Consider the following 22,976-nt stretch of genomic DNA (forward strand, 5'->3'; position numbering starts at 1 on the left):
AGTAAGTAGCTGGATATATATGGTGTCCATATGTCCCACTTTAGCCAGGACAATTGTCTTGGGGATCAGTCAGTGTGTTTTACAAAAAGAATGGGAGGTGGCGGTCAAGCTAATCATGTTGATTAAGTGAAGGTCAATTAAAAATATGCTGGTCTGTTTTTCATTATACTCCATAAATGAGTGAGATCTTGTGATATTTATCTTTCTCTGACTGGCTTATTTCGCTTAGCATAATGCTCTCCAGTTCCATCCATGCTGTTGCAAATGGTAAGAATTCCTTCTTTTTTACTGCAGCGTAGTATTCCATTGTGTAGATGTACCACAGTTTTTAATCCACTCATCTGCTGATGGGCACTTAGGCTGTTTCCAAATCTTAGCTATGGTGAATTGTGCTGCTATGAACATAGGGGTGCATATATCCTTTCTGATTAAACTGATGAACAAAAACAGATCCAGAGACAGAGAAGCATTGATCAGACTGTCAAACCTCAGAGGGAAGGTAGGGTAGGGTGGGGGTAAGGGGGAGAGGTCAACCAAAGGACTTGTATGCATGCATATAAGCCTAACCAATGGACACAGACAACAGGGGGGTGAGGACATGAGTGGGGGGGCCAATGGAGGGATAAGGACACATATGTAATACCTTAATCAATAAAGAAAAAAAGATACACTGGTCTGTTTAGTATCATGCAATACAAATACCCAATAGAGAACACATATCTAGAATATATAAAGAACTGTTACAGATCCTCAAGAACAAAGACAGATATATGCATTTGCATATTGTATTGAAAATTACCTGTTGATATACCTTGATTCTTTACCAGACTATAAGCAGCAAACTTACCTTATCCATGATTGTATTCTCAGTATCTATAAGCCTGTAGGGAGCGGCTCCCATAAATCTTTGATGAATTACAATACACTGAATTACCCCCATTGCATTGTAGTAACATACTAGTGAAAGGGTCTACTCCTGCTACATCCTTGAGGGTGGGACAAGGTCTTATTTATAAAGTAAAATTTAATTGAAATAAAGCTCATACATTGCAAAGTATATAAGCCATAGTGTACTGCTTGAAGGAGTTTTATAAACTGAACCCATCCATGTAACCTAGCTTGAGAACAGTACAGGAAACATGTAAGCCCATTCCCTCCAATCCCCAAGATTTAACTACTGTTCTGCCTTTTAACACTTTAGTTTTACCTCTTTTTTATTTTTAGAATTAAATAAGTTGAGTTATACATTATGTACTTATTTGTATCTTCTTTCACTTACTATTACTTTTGTAGGAATCACTCATGTTGCCTGTAGTTGTAGTTCATTAATATTAGTTGTAGTGGTTTCTGTTGAGTGGATACATATTTCAGCGTATCCATTCTATTCTTGATAGACATTTGGGTTTCCATTTGAGGCTATTATGAACAGTGTTACTACAACATCTTTGCAGATGTCTTTTTATTTCAATATGTACAAATTTTTTTTGGGGGGGGGTTATATACCCTCGATTGAAATTTTTGAGTGTTGTTTATCCTTAGCTTTATTAGGTGCTCACAAAACAGTTTTCCAAATGGTTGAATAAATTCGAACACTGACCAGCATCTTAGGAGTATTCAGTTTTTCTGCATTCTCATTAACACTTGTGGTTTTCTTTTCCATTTTAACTATTTAGTGAGTGTGTAAGGGTAACACATTTGTGGTTTTAAATTATAATCCCTTGACAGCTACTTAAGATGAGCACTGCTCCATATATTTAATAGCTATATATATATATATTATTTTTTAAATAAAATATTCATTTTTTTCTATTGGACTTGTCCCTTTGTTCTTAAGTATTTGTAATAATCCTTTCTATATTTTGGATATGAGTCCTCTATTGGGTATTTGTATTGCATTTATCTCCTTTCACTCTAACTTATCTTTTGGTTCTCTTCATGATATTTCTCAAAGAATAAAAAGTCTTAATTTTAATGTAGTTTCACTTACTCTTTTTTCTCCTGAATGATTGCCACTTTTTGTTTGCTGTTTAAGAAATGTTTTCTTACTCCAAAGTATTGAAGATTTTTCTCTTGTACTTTCTTTTGATAGGTTTATGTTTTTTACCTTCCACAATTGGATTTACAGTCTATTTGTGGTTGATTTTTGTGTATAGTGTGAGATAAATATAGGACACCAGATCTGCCAGTGCCTTGATCTTGGACTTGCCAACTTCCATAACTTTGAGAAATAAATTTCTGTTGTTCATGAGCCGCAAAGTTTATAATATTCAGTTATAGAAGCCTGAATGGATTAAGACATATGCTAATACTATAGCCATCTTAATTACTATAATTTTTAAGAATAAAATATGAACAGTATAAGTCAGTTTTTTGTTCTTAATTAGTATTGCTTTAACTGTTGTGCTCATTTTGCATTTTTATATAAATTGTAGAATTAGTTTGTTAAGGTCTTTAAAAGATTCTACTAGGATTTAAATTTGTTATAATCAATCAATTAATCAATTAGGGAATCATTTCTTCCATCTTAACATTAGTCTTCTAAACCATAAACCTGGTATATCCCTGCATGTATTTAAGTCATTTATTTTTGTGTTATCTGCACCTCGTATGTGCCTGGAGCTCAGTTGACCCTCAAAAATATGAACTCTCACATTCCCTCTCCTTCCACCCTTATGTCCTCAATCAACTATGAACTCTCATATTTTCTCTTTTTTATCATGTGATCCTCAACTGAAAATAGTCAGTTCTCTCCTCAGAGATTACCTTTCCCTCGGAGCGAAAACTCTCTGAAGTATCAACTGGGCTAATGTAATTTGTGCTTTCTAAGAAACAGGGCAAAAACTCTTCTCAAGTTACTCTATATTATGTTATTTATGTTAGTAGAAGACAGTGCCTCCAATCACGGTAATATATGGAGTATGAGGTTCTTCTACCCAACACTAACAAAACTAGTTAATAATAAATAGAATATGACTGTAGGAGATCTGTCTTGACTATATAAAGATACTTCCAAATAGAAAAATCACAGATACATAAGTTTTAATTAACAAATGTTAGATTTGGTGCCAACTACATGGTTATAGTTATACTAGAGGTCTGGTGCACGAAATTCGTGCACTTGGGATGGGGGGTCCCTCAGCCTGGCCTGCACCCTCTCACAGTCTGGGAGCCCTTGGGGGATGTCTGACTGATGGCTTAGGCCCGACCACCATGGAGAGCAGGCCTAAGGCATCAGTTGGACATCCTTAGCGCTGCCGCAGAGATGGAAGAAGCTCCTGCCACCGCTGCTGCGCTCGCCAGCCATAAGCCTGGCTGGCTCAGGGCTTCTGGCTAGGCAACGCTCCCGTTGTGGGAGTGCACTGACCACCAGGAGGCAGCTCCTGCATTGATCGTCTGCCCCCTGGTGGTCAGTGCACGTCATAGCAACTGATCGTTCTGCTGTCCAGTTGATTTGCATATTAGCTTTTTATTATATAGGATAGAAAGTTTCAAGTGAAGTATTCATGCACAATTTTTTCACAGTCTGTGCTTCAATACTGTGCAGAGCTGATATTCTTTAATCAGACTTCCCAGTGATGCCTGTTGAGGCTTTCACAATTTTTTTTCACAGACTGTGCTTCAATACTGTGCAGAGCTGAGATCTCTTTAATCAGACTTCCCAGTGATGCCTGTTGAGGCTTGACTTCTGTGACCTCTGCTGGCTTTGCTGTGTGCATATGCCTATGCATGTTTGTGGGCAGGTGTACCGGCCGATCCCAGTCATTTAAACAGCTCCACTCTTTTTTTTTAATTGTAGGATCCAGCTCTTGGCAATTGCTACACTAAAGAAACAGCCATAGAGCTTCTCATACTCTACTTTGACTAGAACAACTAATTGCAGTTCAGCACTGTAGGGACAGAGTTATTAGCTACTTCTTAACTCTAGACACTACAGTTCAATTTCTGGCCGGCAATGTTTGGAAGCAAAAACCCTGGTAATTAGCAGCACATTTTCATTATCTCTCAGCACAGCATGTGAAGCAGTTGCCTCCAGTAGAAGCAAAATCAAACAACATGTATCCTAGATCTATACTTGTTACTGAGGGTCATAAAAGCCTCAGTAGAGTTTGATGAAAGGAATTTTTGACACCTGTAAAATGAGGCAAGTGTGTTATTATCTGGCAAGAAGTTATGTTAGGAATGAGTTAAAGGGCATGAAGTAGACTCTTATTTCAAAGTGTTTTGTGTTTTTTTTTTTAGCTTTGGGTACTGACCTTGTATTTCATATATTTGAAGAACGTTAATGCTGAAAAGAAAGAAAACCTAAGTCTAACACCATCATCATCATTTAAAAGAACTAAAGTAAAAAATATTATGGGACTTGCACACAAAGGTAACATAACTGATTTAGAGCCCTGGCTATGACTGGGATTCCAGTCTCCACACGACCCTTCATTGCTCTTTCTGTTAGGTACTCTAAATCTCAATTCTAGAGGATCCTGCAAAGGAAGTTTTCGAGTTGGAAGTGGCACTAGTCACCAATTCTGTTCCTAGTAACCTTTTTCTAAATTAAACATCAAGTAGTGTGTATGATACACTACTTTGCATTATCTAAATGTATTGAACACATTCTTCATTTGGAGTAGAGTAGAGGTGGTCCAAACAGGGAAAAGTCACTTGCATGGCTAATTTTGCTTCTATGGAAGTTCAAAAATCCAAGTGGTGAATGAAAGAGGAGAGATTTCTGCCCCAGGTGAACATATGCTATCCTTATGCCACTTGTTAGATGTAACTATTGATGTCTGTTTTACATGGAGTAGCTCTATCATCCTGTTAAAATAGAGAATGGTTTACCTTAAATAGATCTTTAAGCACACCTGATGTGTAGATGGGCTACTTGGATTTGCCAAGTTTATACAGGTGGTCAATGTCAGAGAAAATATTAAAATCCTTGCCTCCTAACGGATGCCCCAAGACTTTACAAAAACATTTCACTGCACATTTTTTTTAAAAAAATACATTTTTATTGGTTTCAGAGAGGAATGGAGAGGGAGTAAGAAATAGAAACATCAGTGATGAGAGAGAACCACTGATCGGCTGCCTCCTGCACGCCCCCTACTGGGGATCGAGCCTGCAACCCTGGGCATGTGCCCTGACCAGGAATCGAACTGTGACCTCCCGGTTCATAGGTCGATGCTCAACCACTGAGCTACACCGGCCTGGCTTACTGCACATTTTGATCTAGAATTAAATTTGTCATGAGGGAACTGGAGAGTGGATTTAGAAACCAGGAAAAGTAAGGTCTAGGTCCAGCTGTGAATGACTGATTGTATATAGAAGTGCCGAATCACTTTAACTCTTCTGAGTTTCAGCTGTCAAATTTCACAACCTGAAGAAATACCCAAGAATTATTCCCTTTTGTATAAATTTGATTCCAACTGTAAAAGATTGAAAAAGTAATCTATTATCTAGCTACACATTTCTAAATCTGTCTAAAAGATAATACTCCAATAGAGAAAACCTGTATTTCTCAGCAGTGAAGAAATTGTATGTGATCTTGAGTAAAAGCTGCATTATTTTTTAGATATCAAATGCAAAAAGTAACACATTTTAAAATAAATATGTCAGAGTTGGTTTTGCAAACAAAAGCTGCAGAAATTGTTTTTATTATGAAAAAAAATCCTTAAAAGGATTATAACTGCTCTACCTGAGTAATTGTTTTCCTTGAGGCCCAACAATTATCTTACCAGGCGAAAGCTAAGGCCACATGTTAGCTGTGTACCTGGGGACAAAGGAATAGTGTCACATGAGATCTAGTAGGTAATATAGTTGAAAGTGCAATGTAAACTACAAGACAAAATTACACATAGCATTCGGAGTGCTGGCATGGAATAGCAGAAGGAACATTGGAATGGCCATTAGGAAATAGATTTCAGTCCCAGCGTGGCCATTTGCTGGCTAAGTGAGCTTAGGCAAGTCACATAACTTTTCTGACCCTCATCGGTCAAATAGGGATTATCATAATGGCCCTGCCTGATTTATAGAGTTGTGGGGAGAAAATGAGATAACTATGCTAAAGTGGGTTGTAAAATGGATCAATTTTGTCAAATGTTAAATAATGTTATTTTCTACTTGCATGCTGGCGCCCCATTACATATTCATATATATACATCTCTCTCTGTGTGTTAAACTTCCAGCCTAGAGTCAGGACTTTTGGCTTATTCCATTATTAAAGTGATTCAACGTCCTTTTTCATTTCATGTCCTTCTCTCAGGCCTTTGATCCTTTAGATACTTTGCATCTCTCTTGAATTTAGATCAGGAATCAGTCTTTCAGTCCAGTAGACCCAGGTTGGAAACCCCACTTTGTTATTCATTGGCTGTATAGACTGAGGGGAGGTTTTTAAAATCTCTTTAAGCCTCGGTTTTTTCATCTATAAAATGGATCATCGTGCAAATTAAATGAGCAAATAATCCAAGGAAAATATTTAGTGCAATTCCCCTAATTCTGGCGTTTTTATTGCAATGATTCTAAGATGGAGTTAATAGCTACTCTGACCAGAATAATTATGTTCTCAATGACAGTGTAGTCTAATGGGTCATTTATGGGATTGGGGCTGTATTCTTACATATCCAACAAAGTAAAATGATGATGCTTTTCTCTATCAGTTTTGCTCCTTTGAAATTGAGTGTGCTAAAATTCTGTGGTGAGAACTTAGGAAAAAAGGATATTCTAAATGTGCAAATGCTAATAAGTAGGTGGCAATTGCAATGCTACTATATATTAGCTTACATAGCAAGAGTGGGGCTCTGCCACCATTTATTCTAAAATGTGTGGTATTGACTTAGCAGGAGGCAAAATAAGTAAGGAAATTGATATTTCAGACTTGGAAGGGTGGAGACAAGTAATTTTCAGTGACAAACCATTTGGTAAAATTGCTGTCTGTGATGGCCTTCTAATGCTATGGCTCTTTTGAAAGATGATGGAAAGCAGAATATCACTAATGAGTGGTGTTTGGGACTGGTTACATTTAGTAAGCCATGAGAAGATGACATCAGGCAAGGGTTGGCTGGCTTATAAATAAATATGGAAAAGAATCAAGAATGGGGGTGGGGGTGGGGTGGGAAATAAGATTGAAAAGTCATTGCACAGAAAAGTCCTTTAAGGCAGCGGTCGCCAACCTTTCAGACCTCACAGACCACCAGTGGTCCGTGGACCACCGGTTGGCAACCGCTGCTTTAAGACTCAGTTTTGTAGCAAAGATCAGATAATGAAAGTGATCTCCCACCAAGCCTGGTGGCATCAATGTAGCTGCCAGTATGGAGAGAGACAGAGACAGAGACATGAGGCCAAGAAAACAAAGGATTAAATCAGGCTTGAGAATTATGTCTAAGAAAGAACTCTTTGTGAGGTTGCAGTATATGGAATTCACTGTAAATAGATCAGAAACTGACTAAAATTTCTGAGAGCATTATATTGCTACAGAAATCACAAGTGTGTTTTTTTTAAACTTGTATTTTATTTATTTATTTTTTATCTTTAATTTCTTTATTGGTTAAGGTATTACAAATGTGTCACAAGTGTGGTTTTAAGAAATTGTTTCACTATGTGAGCCCAAAACCAAACCTTAGGCTCCCAAATTTGCACAGACAGGAAGTAGCTGAAATAGGACAAACTCTTCAATCCCCGTATCAGGTCTGACTATAGAATAATATGGACAAAAAAAGATGCTCTAAAAAGATGGAATCAGGAGCCACAGAGAACAGTGGATGAGAGAGCTAATCCCAGATAGCAGACTGAGAGACTAATAAAGGAATTTACCCTACTGCCTGTAAGGGGGCCCTTCAAGGCCTGGCTGGCACATTTCATCACTGCTCTAGGCCAGTGACTGCTGAGCCTCTCAGCCATTGATCCCTGCCTCCTTTGATGGGAGTGTTTCGTCAGTTATTTTATGCCTGCCCCACTGTTGTATACTGTGCATGGGGGTATATATCTGTGTGTACCTAGCGGGGGTCGGGGGGTGGATAGCTTGTCTTTCTAGTTTGTGTATTACCATTCCAGGCTTCCTCATCAGAAGATGGCACTATTATTTATCCTTTTGCTTATTAGACTAAAGATAGACTTCAAAAATTTACTCTTTTTCTCTCAAATTGTTCATGGAGCCCATCAGCAAACCTTGTCAATTTTACTGGCAAAATAAATCCAGAATCTGACCACTTCTTACCTTTATTTCTGCCTCCCTGGTCTAAGTCACCATTATGTCTCACACGAATTTTGCAAAAAAAAAAAAAAAACCCAAATGGGTTACTCTATCCTTCCCACCTTACAGCTTATTTCCCCACAGCAGCCTGGGCGATCCTTTCCCATGCCTTTCCCTCATGTTAAAATCCAGAGTCTGGCCTCCTACCCAACCTCCTCTCCCATCACTCTCTCCACGTTTACTAGCACCCACTTTGTCTTCCTTACTGTTTCTCAGATATAGGAAGCATTCTCTCACCTGAGGGACCCCTCTCCCCGTGCTGTCTGCATGACCTGCTTCTTCACTCCATGACTATCTGTGCTCCAATATTATTTCCTCATAGAGACCTCACCCCTCAGCTATTCTCTATGCCCTTACACACTTTATTTTTCTTTGTAGCTCACATCACCTTCTGACATTATAAGAAATATCTAAAGGGTTTTGTTTTGTTTACTGATGTCTACCTAACTCCAAATCAGAGAGTGGATCATGGTAGGTGTTTAACAAATATAATGTGAATGAATATCTTGTTTGCTGCTGCATCTCACCATTAATAAGTGTCACGGGGTAGGTGCTGTAGAATACACTGGACCCAATTCCACCGGGGGCATTAAGAGAAAGCCTCCTAGCAGGGGGCTTCCTGGATGCTCAGCCTGTGCAGCTGTACAGGGCCATGCCCTGAGAAGTGCCCTGCTCCTGGTTTAATGCTCTGCTGTTACTATCGTGAAATTCATAACTTTGAATAGGGAGCCCTGCTTATTTCTGTTTTAAATATATTTTTATTGATTTCAGAAAGGAAGGGAGAGAGAGAGAGAGAGAGAGAGAGAGAGAGAGAGAGAGAGAGAGAAACATCAATGATGGGAGAGAATCATTGATTGGCTGCCTCCTGCACGCATCCTACTGGGGATTGAGCCCGAAACCCGGGCATGTGACCTAACCAGGAATCAAACCATGACCTCCTGGTTCATAGATCAACCCTCAACCACCAAGCAACACCAGCTGGGCCCTGCTTGGTTTTTATTGAGATATAATTCACTCGCCATACAATTGCCCATTTTAAAATATAAAATTCATTGTTTCTTTGTATATTCACAAAGTTGTGCAACTATCACCGTTATCTAATTCCATAACGTTCTCCCCAAAGAAATCCCATACCCATTAATATTCATTCACTATTTTCTACTACCCCTCCACCCCATCCCTGGAAACTATTCATATACTTTCTAACTAAATTTGCCTATTCTGGCCATTTCACATAAGTGAAACCATACAATATGTGACCTTTTGTGTCAGGTTTCTTTCCCTTAACATAATGTTTTCAAGGTTCATCCATGTTGTACCATGTATCAGAACTTCATTCCTTTTAATGTCTGAATAATATTTCATTGTATGGATATATCACATTTGATTCATCAGTTAATGGATATTTGGGTTGTTTTTACTTTTTGGCTATCATGCATAATGCTGCTGTGAACATTTATATACAAGTTTTTATGTCTCTGTATGTTTTCATTTCTCTTAAATATATACCTAGGAATGGAATTGCTGGGTCATTTGGTTACTCTATGTTTAACCTTTTGAGAAATTGCTGAGCTGTTTTCTACATGAGGCTGGACCATTTTATATTCCTTCCAGCAATATGTAAGGGTTCCAACTTTTCAATAGCATGCCAACATTTATTAATTTCTGTTTAAATAACACTTGGTATTTCTTTACTATAGCTGACTTTGTCTTCCTTCTTTTATTACTTTTTAAATGAAAAACCTCTAGTAATGGAAACATATAATGATCAACTCTATTCCAGTTATGCTAAACTCAGTAATGGAGTTTGTAATCTATGTTTCATTTCTTATGAAAAATATAGTTTCATATTTATGGTAGCCTGGAGAATTCATTTTAATGAACTTTTATATGGTAAAGGAAAATGTGGCCTAGAACATTTCATTAGTAAATTCAGGGATTGTATCAGTAATTCTACAATGTTCTGCGTTTGCATCTTACTAACCAACTTTATCCACATTAGCAAAATCAAAAAAGTATTACGTTTCTCCCTTTCTTCTTTTCTTCCTTCTGTGGGGGAGGAAGTGAATAATAATTTTCCTTCTACCCTTCTTGGCTAAAAATAAATGACATATTAACAGGAGAAAAATAAAAGTCTAATAACAAGTATACCTCCTGTATACATGTATACCTCCTTAAATAACATTTCCAGCTAACAACAAAAAGAAAATGCTGGGGAAGTGGGGAGGCCAGTTATTGCTGGGGGTGGGGGGTACCTAGAAAAGCACAGTAAACAAGGGTAAGTTGTTATTTAGATTTAGATCAATGCCTTTCCATTGATAAAGAGTTTCTAGAGATTTAGAATCATCTTTCTCTTCCTCCTACAAAGAGGGAGATACTCTTACAAGAAGAGATTTCACTTATAAATTGAAATGTCTCTTATAAAAGGATCACTTCTCCATTTTCAGAACTTCTCCTGTTCCTGCTGTTTCTTAAAACAACCAGCTCAAGATAGTCCTTATGCCAAAAAAACATATTTTGGGGTGATAACATTTTGTTCCTTCTTTCTTTCCTTCCTTCCATCCTTTTCCTCCCTCCCTCCTGCCCTTCCTCCCTCCCTTCCTTCCTTCCTTCCTTCCTTCCTTCCTTCCTTCCTTCGGGGTGATACATTTTGTTCCTTCTTTCTTTCCTTCCTTCCATCCTTTTCCCCTTCTTCCCTCTCTGTCTGCGTGCCTTCCTTCCTTCTTTCCCTCCTCCCTTCCTCTCTTCTTCCCCTCTCCTGCTCTACTCACCTCCTTTTCTTCCTTTTTCACATTGATTAATTAATTCCTTAAATTTTATTTGGGACCTAAGAAACTGAACTAGACATTATTAACACATCATTTTTGTTACCAAACAGAAAGAGTTCATCTACCTGATTTTACCAGGGTCAAACCCTAAACATCGAAAATTGCAGTGGAGAAATTAGTAACTTTATTTGCAGAGCACTAAGCAAGGAGAACAGGAAAGCTATGGCTCTAAACCTAAACTCCTGTTTCCTGGGTTCTGGGCATTTTTTTAAGGAATTAGGGCGAACAGGTATGTGGAAGCACTGGCTGGGCAAGTTTTCATTGGAAGACCTTGGAGCTTGTCTGTTTATGGGAAGGGGCTCCAGCACCAAGAGATCCCTGGACAGTGGACCCTTTGCTTCTAAAAGTGTTCTGGTGTTCGCAGTCTGGTTATGCCCCAGTCCTTCAGTTCTGTTGGACCAGCATCCAGAGCTTCTGTTCCATGTTATAGCCAGTTGTAGCTTAGTGTTTAGTCCAGGTTTAGTCCATGAATCCATTGTAGGAGTCCCACATGGCCTAGCACAATTTAATAACCTGTTTCCTGGGTTCTGGGCATTTTTTAAGGAATTAGGGGGAACAGGTATGTGGAAGCACTGGCTGGGCAAGTTTTCATTGGAAGACCTTGGAGCTTGTCTGTTTATGGGAAGGGGCTCCAGCACCAAGAGATCCCTGGACAGTGGACCCTTTGCTTCTAAAAGTGTTCTGGTGTTCGCAGTCTGGTTATGCCCCAGTCCTTCAGTTCTGTTGGACCAGCATCCAGAGCTTCTGTTCCATGTTATAGCCAGTTGTAGCTTAGTGTTTAGTCCAGGTTTAGTCCATGAATCCATTGTAGGAGTCCCACATGGCTGTGCGTGAGGTGGGCTCACGGGAGATCAGCCCTCTGTGACAGGAGTCCCAAGAGGACCCAGGGCCTGTGGTAAGAGAGAGAGAGAGAGAGAGCAAACTTCCTTTGTTTGGAAGTTTAACTATTTAGGTTGCTCTTGCTTGCAGTGGCCACCCCATTCTGACCACTAATTTGTTCCCAGGTATGACTGGCAGACAGGTAGGCACCTTCCCATGTCACTCAGACCTTCCTGGGCATCCATCTAAACTGCCTTTGCCCATTCCCTTTCCCCATCAATCAGCAGGGAACAGACTTGCTGTGCATGAGGTGGGCTCACGGGAGAGCAGCCCTCTGTGACAGGAGTCCCAAGAGGACCCAGGGCCTGTGTGTAAGAGAGAGAGAGAGGGAGCAAACTTCCTTTGTTTGGAAGTTTAATTATTTAGGTTTCTCTTGCTTGCAGTGGCCACAGCCATTCTGACCACTAATTTGTTCCCAGGTATGACTGGCAGACAGGTAGGCACCTTCCTGGGCATCCATCTAAACTGCCTTTGCCCATTCCCTTCCCCCATCAATCAGCAGGGAACAGACTTGGAGAGTGTTAAATGCACTAAGTGGTAAAGCTGTAGACATGGCATGCCTATACTCTTTGGTCTTCCCTTGCTCCTTTCCTGTTTGAGGTGGTTTTGCAGTTACACTTGCCTGTGGAGAGCTTAAAGATGTAGGAGTGGCCTAAGTAAAGCAAGGCCACCATATTTCAAGACAGTTTGATGAGCCATCCTGACTCTTCCTTCACACCTCAATTTGTTGAATGGCCATCAGCCACGGCTCCATCACTGTGGCCTTTGTTAGAAAGAGCTTATAGCCTCTGATCTGGATATGACCGTGTGTTTAATAAATATAAGTCTTTATTGTATTAGTTCAGGTTGGAATGGAGTGAAAGGACTAGAGTTAGGATTAGTGACTAAGTTTATAGAAATAGTAAAAAGAAACAAAGAATCAAACCAACTAGACCCCATGAGTCAGATGAACAGGAGCAGCTGCTTGATCACATGCCCCTATAAATTCATAGTCAATTCCCCAGACTCACAGATCCAGAAGGCGATGGGCCATTTGAGAGAAAACACCGCTGCTATCCTCCTTCAAATTATAAACCACTGAATCTATGTCATTAAACAAATTATTCTAACCTTTTTTTTCTCCCTGGCCTTTATGGGATTTCAAAGTTCAGTACACATTCAATTTACTCCATTTTGATATCACTTTTATAATCAAATGTCCTACTTTTGAAATGGAAAGCTCAGTTGGCCATGTTCCCTGTTAAGTTTTAGAAGCTTTTATCATTTAAATAAATTAAACCTTCCAGCATGGGCTTCACAGAACATAATGAAGCACGGAGAAGAAAAGCTTAAATGAAATAAACCTCTCAGATCATAGGAATAGTACATGCTATTGTGCATCCTACCAATAGATGTGTGACAGGAATCAGCCTGATTCATGACTTTTCTTTTTTAAATTTGCCCTCAATTTTTTGTCGTGTTCATCAGCTATTTAATTTGCCATTGGTGGTGGTGATGAGGGGAGGGGAGACGAGACAGAGTACATCAAGTGAAAAGCCTCTGAGAAAACAACGAATATTGGATATTTTTTAAACTTAAATTCTTTATTGTTGAAAGTATTAGATATGTCTCCTTTTTTCCCCACTGACCTCTCCCCAGCCACTCCCACCCCCTAGCACATGCCCTCACCCCCCTACTGTCTGTGTCCATTGGTTATGCTCATATGCATGCATACAAATCCTTTGGTTGATCTCAAAATTGGATTTTTAAAGGCTGGTTTCTTTCAACACCACATTGATAATCATGCATATACATTTTTTCTTTTACATGGTTTAATTCATTTACGTTGCTTTTCTATGAACTTCATTCAGATCTTTTAACATTTTTAAAAACTATTTTTTGGGGGGTGGGTTGTTTTTGTTTTCTAGAAATAAATCATTATCATTTCCAGGTAATGATTGTGTACAATTTATATAGCTAATGTATTGAATTAACAGGGAACATTTTACTTCTGTATGACACCGTGCCCATATAAGAATCAATTGGATTATGAAAATTCTTAATTAATAAGTTTGCAGATTCTTCCAACTTCCAAAGAGTAGCATGCAGATTTTTTAAAAAATCCAAATAGGAACATGCTATTTTTTAGGTGTTTAACAAAATAAAATGTATCAATCTTCCATTCTGTTACTAAGTTGAACCATTTTATTATATGCATGATTAAATAGTTAAAAGTAAAAGGCACCTCTTAAAAGGAAAGATTTTGCAGAATATATTTGAGAATGCTCGTAATGGTAATGTAGAATAATTGCCATGCTATTTTTATGATGAAATGTAGCTCCTTAGTAATAAAAATACATTGTTATTCAAATTTAGAGTTAAGGGTCATAAAGTTATCTTCAAAACTATGAGGGTTTATAGAGAGGGCCTATTACTTTTAATGTTTTTGAAATATAATGAATTACTTTAGGCATCCCTGCTGTTTTATTTTATTATTTGTGACATAATGCATTCTTTGTAACAAGACAGAACACAAAGCTATTATACTTTACAGATAAGACATGGATCAAGTGGTGGTGTCACCTCAGTAGATTATTAGTCTTTAATCCTTAAACACGATAAAATCTTTTTATCTGTTTCTTTGTTTTTAATTTTAGTGCTTATATTCTCTTACCTCACATTAAGGAAGTGTCGTATTGCCATCAGCTGGAAAATAAGTTCTTAATGGGTGTTATTACATCCTCACAATGAAACTGTTCTGACTCAGGTTCTTTAAAGACTGATTTGTGGGTTGAAGCTCTGGACCTGGCTTCCAACTGAGGAGATAGGGGTGGGCTGGCATTATGATCAATTACAGGGGTGGGGAACCTTTTCTCTGCCAAGGGCCATTTGGATATTTATAACATCATTCACGGGCCATACAAAATTATCAACTTAAAAATTAACCTGTTATATTTGGTCAAACATTTAATTAACTCACCCTTAATGCTTTGGCAGGGCCAGACTGAATGATTTCCTGGGCCTTATATGCCAGTGGGCTGGACACTCCCCACCCCTGAATTATAATACATATAGCATTGATTTATTGTTTAGACTAAGAGTGCAAAATAATAAAAGAATTATAAAACAGTCTTCCTGTTTGTAATACTTTTGATTCGTAAACTGATCACAAACATATTTGCTGAATGTATGAAAAGGTTATTGATTTGATAAATAACATTTATTTATTGAGGTCTTTCAAGGTAACAGACACTGTTGTGGGCATTAGAGATATAGAAGTTAACAAAACAAAGGTCCCTGTCCCCATAAACAAATGAATCTAGGTATTAGTGTTATCTGCGTCCCCACCTGTTACCCGTGGAAGTAGAGTTCCTGCGATGTTGCAAGGACAAGTGAACTTTATTCCTGTGGAATTAAGCCCCTGGCTTTCCAATGTCCTATTTCCCTCCATCTGCCATGGAAAAAGTCCAGTCTTGTCTTCAGCAGGACTAGAATTAAGATCCAGAGTCTCCGCTCCATATTAAAGTCCAGTTTAGTCCAGCATCTGGCTAGTTTAGATTGTGTCCCAGCTGCAGTCCATTGTTTATGGGGTTCACCTGGTCATGAGCTGTGTAGCTGCTTAAGAGCACATGGTGGGTGCAGGTCATGGAGCAAGAGGGTGCAATAGGGAACAAGAAGCAAGAGATAGAGGGAACTCCTTTGTCTGGGGATTATGACCAGGGCTTGACCAGTTAACCCTTCAAGATTTCACACTCTTGCAGTGGCTCTGTCTCCCTAGCCAAGTATCTTCTTCCCAGATTAGACAGACAGACAAGCACCTTCCATACTTCATCCCTACTTCACTGTACATGCACCCATTTCCTGCTTTGTTGGACTCTGTCCCCCAGTGATCTGCAGGGAATGGACTGGTGGTTCCCTGGGGAGTGTGAAGTTGAAGCTTCCTGGTGAAGCTGCCCAGATGACCATGATTATAATGTCTGGCCTTTCCTTTGCTCTCTTTCTGTTATTAATATTATTAACTAGCCAATAACATTACCAAAGATGGTATGAGAGTATAGGGAAAACCACATTCTTTGACCCTCTCCACTCCCCGCCTTTCATAAATGTAATAAATGTAATATATGTTGAAGCAAGTTAAAAGAAAATACAAGGGCTTCCATGAAGGGAACAAGAAGCTACAAATGGTGGCATGTATTTTGACTGCTGGGAGAGTAAGCAAGCCTCCTGTCTGCCTTGGAGAGTGAGGAGAGTTTAGAGACCGTCTCCTTTAAGCCTCTCTTCAGCTTTTTTGTCAAGGGTATCAGTTACTCAGCAAGCACAGGGTTGGTTCTCCATGGCGAATGCTTTGTGACGCATTACCTGTTGGGTGTGAAACTCCCTATTTCATCCACTTAACTATCTGGGTTTTCACAAGGTCCAGAAGGAAGTGTCAGCGTTACCCTGAGAGATGTAATGAAGAGCAAACTGTTTGGAATCCGGCTCCTTGGATTTGAATCCTGGTCACTTACTAGTTGTGTGACCACAGGCAAACCACTCAAACTTTCTGTGCCTTAGTTTGCTCTTCTCTAACGTGAGAATACTAGGACTTATTGCACAGAGTAGTTACGAAAGTTAAATTAGAAAATAAATGTGTAGACAATCTCTTTGTTATATGTAAACTTCTTATAACTATTTCTCAATTAGTCACAATTTCTCTTCTGCAGTCCAAATATACAAGATAAATTCAGTCTCCTTTAACCAACTTCATCTAATCCAATAATGTTTTTTAAAGTTAATTTTGTTTTAAAAGCCTGATAATGGTAAATAGTTGATCCAATCTAAGTGTTATTGTTTTCAGTGAGGCTCCAGTTCAAATTCTGTAGCTTGGGTAGGACATTACATTGAGCAAAAAAACCAAAACAAACAAAAAACAAAGGACCACCCAGTTAAATTTAAATTTCAAGTAAACAATAAATAGTTTTTAAAGTATAAATATGTCTGATCCAAATAAATAGTGTACACATTTTTTAGTATAAGTATGTCCTAAATATTGCAAGAATATCCTGCATTTTATTTGGCATCCCTGTGTCAGGCACCTACCTACCCTGCTCCACTGAGAGTTTGAAATAGATCCTTTTTTCCCAAAGGGGAAGGCTGTTGCATCAAGGCTATGTCTATCAAAGGCTAAGTAACAGCCTTTAAAACAAATAAACAAAAAAGGCAGGAATTGAGTGTGAAGGAGGATGTGGCCAGCTATTTGCATCGGTCTCCTCACGTGAGTTCATAGACCCAAAGTGAGTACATTTTCGGTGATAGGGGATGAAACAGGAAAAGTATCTATGTTTCCATGTTTGGATCTGTCTGGTCCCAAAGAGTGTTAATATCTTAAAGTCTTAGGACAAGCTCTGTTTATTTAGGAAGTGTAAGAAACATGTCAGCCCTTTGAAAAACCTCTAAGTACACGGTTGGAGCTTTGATAGCAGACTTGGAGATTAGTATTGCATCTTTTTAAAAAAAATGCCTCTAGAATGGGAAAAATATGCTGGTCTTTGCAGACAGTTATTAAATTTAGAAAATATTTATTTTAAATTTCCAATGATTAGTACATGATAGGCTGTTTTTAGTGCCTTAATCTCAATTTTTAAAATGTGCGCTTAGAGAAGTGCTATCTCCCTGACTTTTCTGTTAACAGTGACCATCATTAGTATTGGTTTCTGCTATAAAATTAATGATTATGTGTTACTCCTGGAAACTGCTGAATCTTCAAGAAGTGATGAAAATGGTTTCAAATACAAAGTGTTTTATGAGAGTTCAAGGGAGAGAACCAACATTTTTTTTGAGTGTCTTTCATATGCCAGGGACTCTGTACTTCTCATATATTTCTAATCTAACCAACAACTAAATCAGAGGAGGTGATGGAGGTAAGTTATTTTGCTATTATCATAAAATTGTCTGATTCTGAAAGCACTTCATCTCACTTCCTTTTGAATTTTCCTTACAGCCTTCTCCTGCAGTTATTTTGTTCTTCAGCAAAAAATCTTACACTATTAAATTCACTTCTAACTCTGATAATATAAGTGGTAATGTCCTATATAGTTTACTATTTTTTATTTTTCTTGGAATTATACATTCCCAGTATTATTTTTAAAATAGATATTTTTCATGAAAGTTTGCTTATTTATTTATGGATATGCATCTAACATCACATGTACTATATATTTAAGTTTATGTTTAAAATGTAAAAAAAATATTGGAATTTGAAGATTCCAACTTCCCACTCAGTGAAAGTCTCACCTGGACAAAGTTCTTACTTCTGTTTGCATATGTTAGTAGTGTGAGGATCACGAGTTTTCAAATTATTCAATTAATAGATAGCAGCTTGAAATTAAGTGTATTTATTCAGGTGATATTTACCTTCCAGAATTTTTTTTTTAGTAGATCCAAGTTCTGCCTTCTGGAGCCATATGAATACATTTACTCCTTCCTTATGCCCAACCCATGTCCTTTGTGGATAACCTGTCTAACTTTCCAGTACTTTTAAACCCTGGAAATCTTACTATTTGACCCTTAAACAGGGGATGGTATTAAAGTAGTTTTGAATCATATACAGTGGGGCCTTGACTTACGAGTTTAATTCGTTCCGTGACGGAGCTTGTAACTCAAATTACTCGTATGTCAAATCTTAAAGTGAACGAGTGAGACACGTGATGCTGAGCTGATGTTGTGGCATTCACTGTGACATTCGCTGCGCCAACTAGCCATGGGGTATCTGAAGCTGGCTCATAACCCGAATTTTAGCTCGCAACTCAAAGCAAAAAATCGGCCGAGAGACAGCTCGTATCTCGAAAAACTCGTTCGTCGGGACACTCGTAAGTCAAGGCCCCACTGTATGTATGTATGTATATATAGCAGTATGTATGTATACACACACACACACACACACACACACACACACACACACATACATACACTAGTGGCCCGGTGTATGAAATTTGTGCACATGAAAAGGGAATTAATTAGAGGAAATATTTTAATATTGCTACTTGCCCTTTCTCTATAATAGAAGTATCATAGATGAAAGAAAATTAGTAAAATGTATATGAAAATCTCTCTCCTGTCAGAGTCTGGGGCGCGCTGTGGGAACCCAGAGTCAAGTCACCGCCACCCACATGGGCCTTGAAATCATGCAAGACCCAGACCAGGCCGGCCCCAGCTCCATCAAGCCCTGCAGGGTGGGGGGTGCAGCCTCAGGTCCCTCGGCCCTGTCACGAGGGCATGAGGGTGTGATGACCATTTGCATATTAGCTCTTTATTATATAGGATATATATATATCATACAAAAACAGTGACATATTACACATAAATTTAAGAGATAAATATATATTTCTTTACTCATATATGTATATACACATATGCATATACTAACATATTTAGTATAGCATATACTAATATATTTTCCATTAAATAGGAACATGAACTAGAAAGGCAGTATCTGTATTCAGTTGTTTCTTCACTACATTCACCCAGAATTAAGTAAGCTAAGTAATCTTAGTCAACTGCCCTATGTTGAGTTTTAAGCACACTGCTTGTATTAAATAGTATGGGAATATTTTTTTCCATTCAGAAATGACCTTTCCCTATGTTTGAGGGTTTCCTCTGTAAAACCAAGCACATCTGTATGCTGTCACACAATTATAAATTCATTTGTTTTTTATCATGTTTTCAATATCTCTGCCCCACCACAGATCATTTTCCGTAAAATCAGTGATGTGAAGAAGGAGGAGGAGGAGCGCCTCAGGCAGAAGAATGAAGTCACGCTCAGCATCCCCGTGGATCACCCGGTCAGAAAGCTCTTCCAGAAGTTCAAGCAGCAGAAGGAGCTGCGGAATCAGGGCTCCTCGCAGAGCGACCCCGATCGGAACCAGCTCCAGGTAGAGAGCCGCTCCTTACAGAATGGAGCCTCCATCACCGGCACCAGTGTGGTCACGGTGTCACAGATCACACCCATTCAGACATCTCTGGCCTTCGTGAGAACAAGCGAGTCCCTCAAGCAGAACAACCGTGATGCCATGGAGCTCAAGCCCAATGGCGGTGCTGACCCCAAATGTCTCAAAGTCAACAGCCCCATAAGAATGAAGAACGGAAATGGGAAAGGGTGGCTGCGACTCAAGAATCACATGGGAACCCATGAGGAGAAAAAGGAAGACTGGAATAATGTCACTAAAGCCGAGTCTATGGGGCTATTGTCAGAGGACCCCAAGGGCAGCGACTCAGAGAACAGTGTGACCAAAAATCCATTAAGGAAGACAGATTCTTGTGACAGTGGGATTACAAAAAGTGACCTTCGTTTGGATAAGGCTGGTGAGGTGCGAAGTCCGCTGGAGCACAGCCCCATTCAGGCTGATGCCAAGCACCCCTTTTATCCCATCCCCGAGCAAGCCTTACAGACCACACTGCAGGAAGTCAAACACGAACTCAAGGAGGACATTCAGCTGCTAAGTTGCAGAATGACTGCCCTGGAGAAGCAGGTGGCAGAAATTTTAAAAATACTCTCAGAAAAAAGTGCGCCCCAGACCTCTTCTCCGGAATCCCCAACGCCACTCCAAGTACCTCCCCAAATACCATGTCAGGATATTTTTAGTGTTTCCAGGCCTGAGTCACCTGAATCTGATAAAGGTGAAATCCACTTTTAATATATATTATACATATATATTTGTTAATATCTTAAAGACAGTATATACATCTATATACAGAATGTGTATATACAGTATATACATATATATTTTCACTTGCTTTCAATATGATGAACACAATATGGATTTTGATATGTAAATATTGCATGTCCAGCTGGATTCTGGCCTGCCAAAGATGATTATTAAAAACATAGATATTGCTTGTACATTATGCAGTTGACTGCATGCACACTTTACTTTTCTTTATAATCTCTATTCTGTAATTTAAAAAAGTATGATTTTTGTTAATTAAGGCAATGTAATATTTGAAGAATCAGGGTCCAACCTGCCAGTGTTGCCATGACAAATTTGATCTCAGGCTGAGTAGACTGCACTGTCATTTCCTCACTGTTCTGTTGAGTTAAAATTATAGATTAATGCCAAGGAAGAGTTCAACTTTGTAAACTGTTAGTACCATTTTATGATCTCTTTCCTTAGGTTATTTTTCTGTAACTGAGTGTTAGGTTATTTTTCCCCAAGAGGCAATGTTTTCTCCATTTAAAGGACTGTTTTGTTGCCTGAGTCAGATAGCAGTGTGGGGTATTGAAAATTTATTGCTATGGGTTTTGTGCATGAATTGCATTTTTGCTCAACTATACCTCTTCTTTTTCAACATTATACTTAGATAGTAATCATTAACTTCTATGTAAGGAAATCCCTATCCCCTCCATCTTGGAGAACAGCTGCCATCTTGTAAGCTGATTTTATCAACCCCATAAACACAAAACTCTTAATATAGTGTATATTATTATAGAAATACTGCACCACAGGGTACAAGGGCCTTTTAACCATTCCTGTTAGAGATGAAGGTGATGGATGCTCTAAAGTTGTGTTTCTAAAACTTGTTCAAGGGCGAAGTTAAAAGGCTCTTCACAAAGAAAGAAACAAACAAAAAACATTTAAGTAATTATATCAAAATTTTACCTATAATGACATAAATAAAAAAGAATGTAAAACAGACAAGTTTTGTAGCTTATCTATCACTTAGGAGGGATGAGACACAGGTACGGAATTGCTCACACATGATTCTGTGTGTAGCAATAACACATGAAATGTGGTTAAAAAACCCAGAAACAATTAAGAAGTAGAGGTTAAATTGCTCAACTCAGATAACTGCTTTTCTATAATTTTATTCTGGTTACAGTTTTCTACAGCTTTTTTGCACACAGTTCTACTGCTGGACTTCTGCTGAGTTCATAGACTCCTGTGGCTCACGCAGACCACTTAGGAAAGGGGGGTACTAGAGACTGAATTTCAGAGTCTTTTGGGTCACAAATCCTCTTAGAAAGTGCCTATTATCAACTAAAAAAAAGTCACAAAGAGTTATGTGTAGCTAATCCTTTAAATGATATGTATTGGGAATCAAATACACATTCATTCCTAAGAACACAGAAGAACTTATTTCTCTTGACTAAAGGGTATTTTGTAAAGTTGGTTGGAGAGACATACTTTTGAATTGGTGCATGCTTGACATTTACCAGTGGGAGCAGGGCAGTTAACGTTTGCATCAAGTTGAAAATATATACCACTTGAATTTGCACATTATCGGACCATCTGTCCCCAAGATGATAGCAAAATCAAAGGAGATATTTTGACCAATTGTACCCATTTTTATGAGCTTTTCTACCTATCTCGCAGCATCCATAAACAAAATCACCAGAACCAAAACTTATCACAGTTAGACTGGAGAAGTGCACAACAAAGTCATTTATTAAAAAGTTGATATTTTAGAATTTGTAATAGAACTTCTTCACATACCCACAAGATGTGCCTCTTTCATTCAGGAGTCTCAGAACAGATGTTCTGTGCCATGGGTTCCATTTTCTTCCCTTTGTGCCCATAACTTCCATGACCCATAATGGAAGTTGTCAGGGGACGATGTCTCCATGCTATGCTACAATATCTACCTACCATAGGCACATAAAAATGAGGTAATCATGGTATAAAACAGGGGTGGTGAAACATCTGGCTCATGGGCTGTATAAGGCCCACAAAATCATCTGGTCTGGCCCTGCCAAGGTATTAGGGGTGAGTTAATTAAATGTTTGACCAAACATAGCAGGCTAATTTTTAAGTTGATAAATTTGTATGGCCCATGAATGATGTTATAAATATTTAAGTGGCCTTTGGCAGAAAAAAAAAGGTTCCCCACCCCTGGTGTGAGGTATTAGTCTTGAAATTGGGATTTTGTTGCTTTCAGGGTGAGGAGGGTACCTTTTTCTTGACCTCTGACATTTATTGAATTTCAGGGTACTTTTCTATTTAACTAAGTGTGAGACAAGCTTGGCTAAGCTTTTTAAAGGTGGATGAGTGGTAAAAATAATCTGAGTACAGAAAGTG

The 22,976-nt window shown here is 38.6% G+C and overlaps 1 protein-coding gene across 1 annotated transcript in view; it reads left to right on the forward strand.

Annotated features, from left to right (window-relative positions):
* KCNH5 (potassium channel, voltage gated eag related subfamily H, member 5) overlaps nucleotides 1-21,525 on the forward strand; it is a 258,275-nt gene extending 236,750 nt beyond the window's left edge. Inside the window, exon 11 of the mRNA XM_005874040.2 lies at nucleotides 19,650-21,525. Within this exon, the coding sequence (XP_005874102.1) occupies nucleotides 19,650-20,597 (948 nt within the window). The 3' untranslated portion in view covers nucleotides 20,598-21,525. The remainder of the gene's footprint in view (nucleotides 1-19,649) is intronic.
* Nucleotides 21,526-22,976: the final 1,451 nt, after the last annotated feature.

Source organism: Myotis brandtii, unplaced genomic scaffold (genome assembly GCF_000412655.1).
Source record: "Myotis brandtii unplaced genomic scaffold, ASM41265v1 scaffold423, whole genome shotgun sequence".
Lineage (NCBI taxonomy): Eukaryota > Metazoa > Chordata > Mammalia > Chiroptera > Vespertilionidae > Myotis > Myotis brandtii.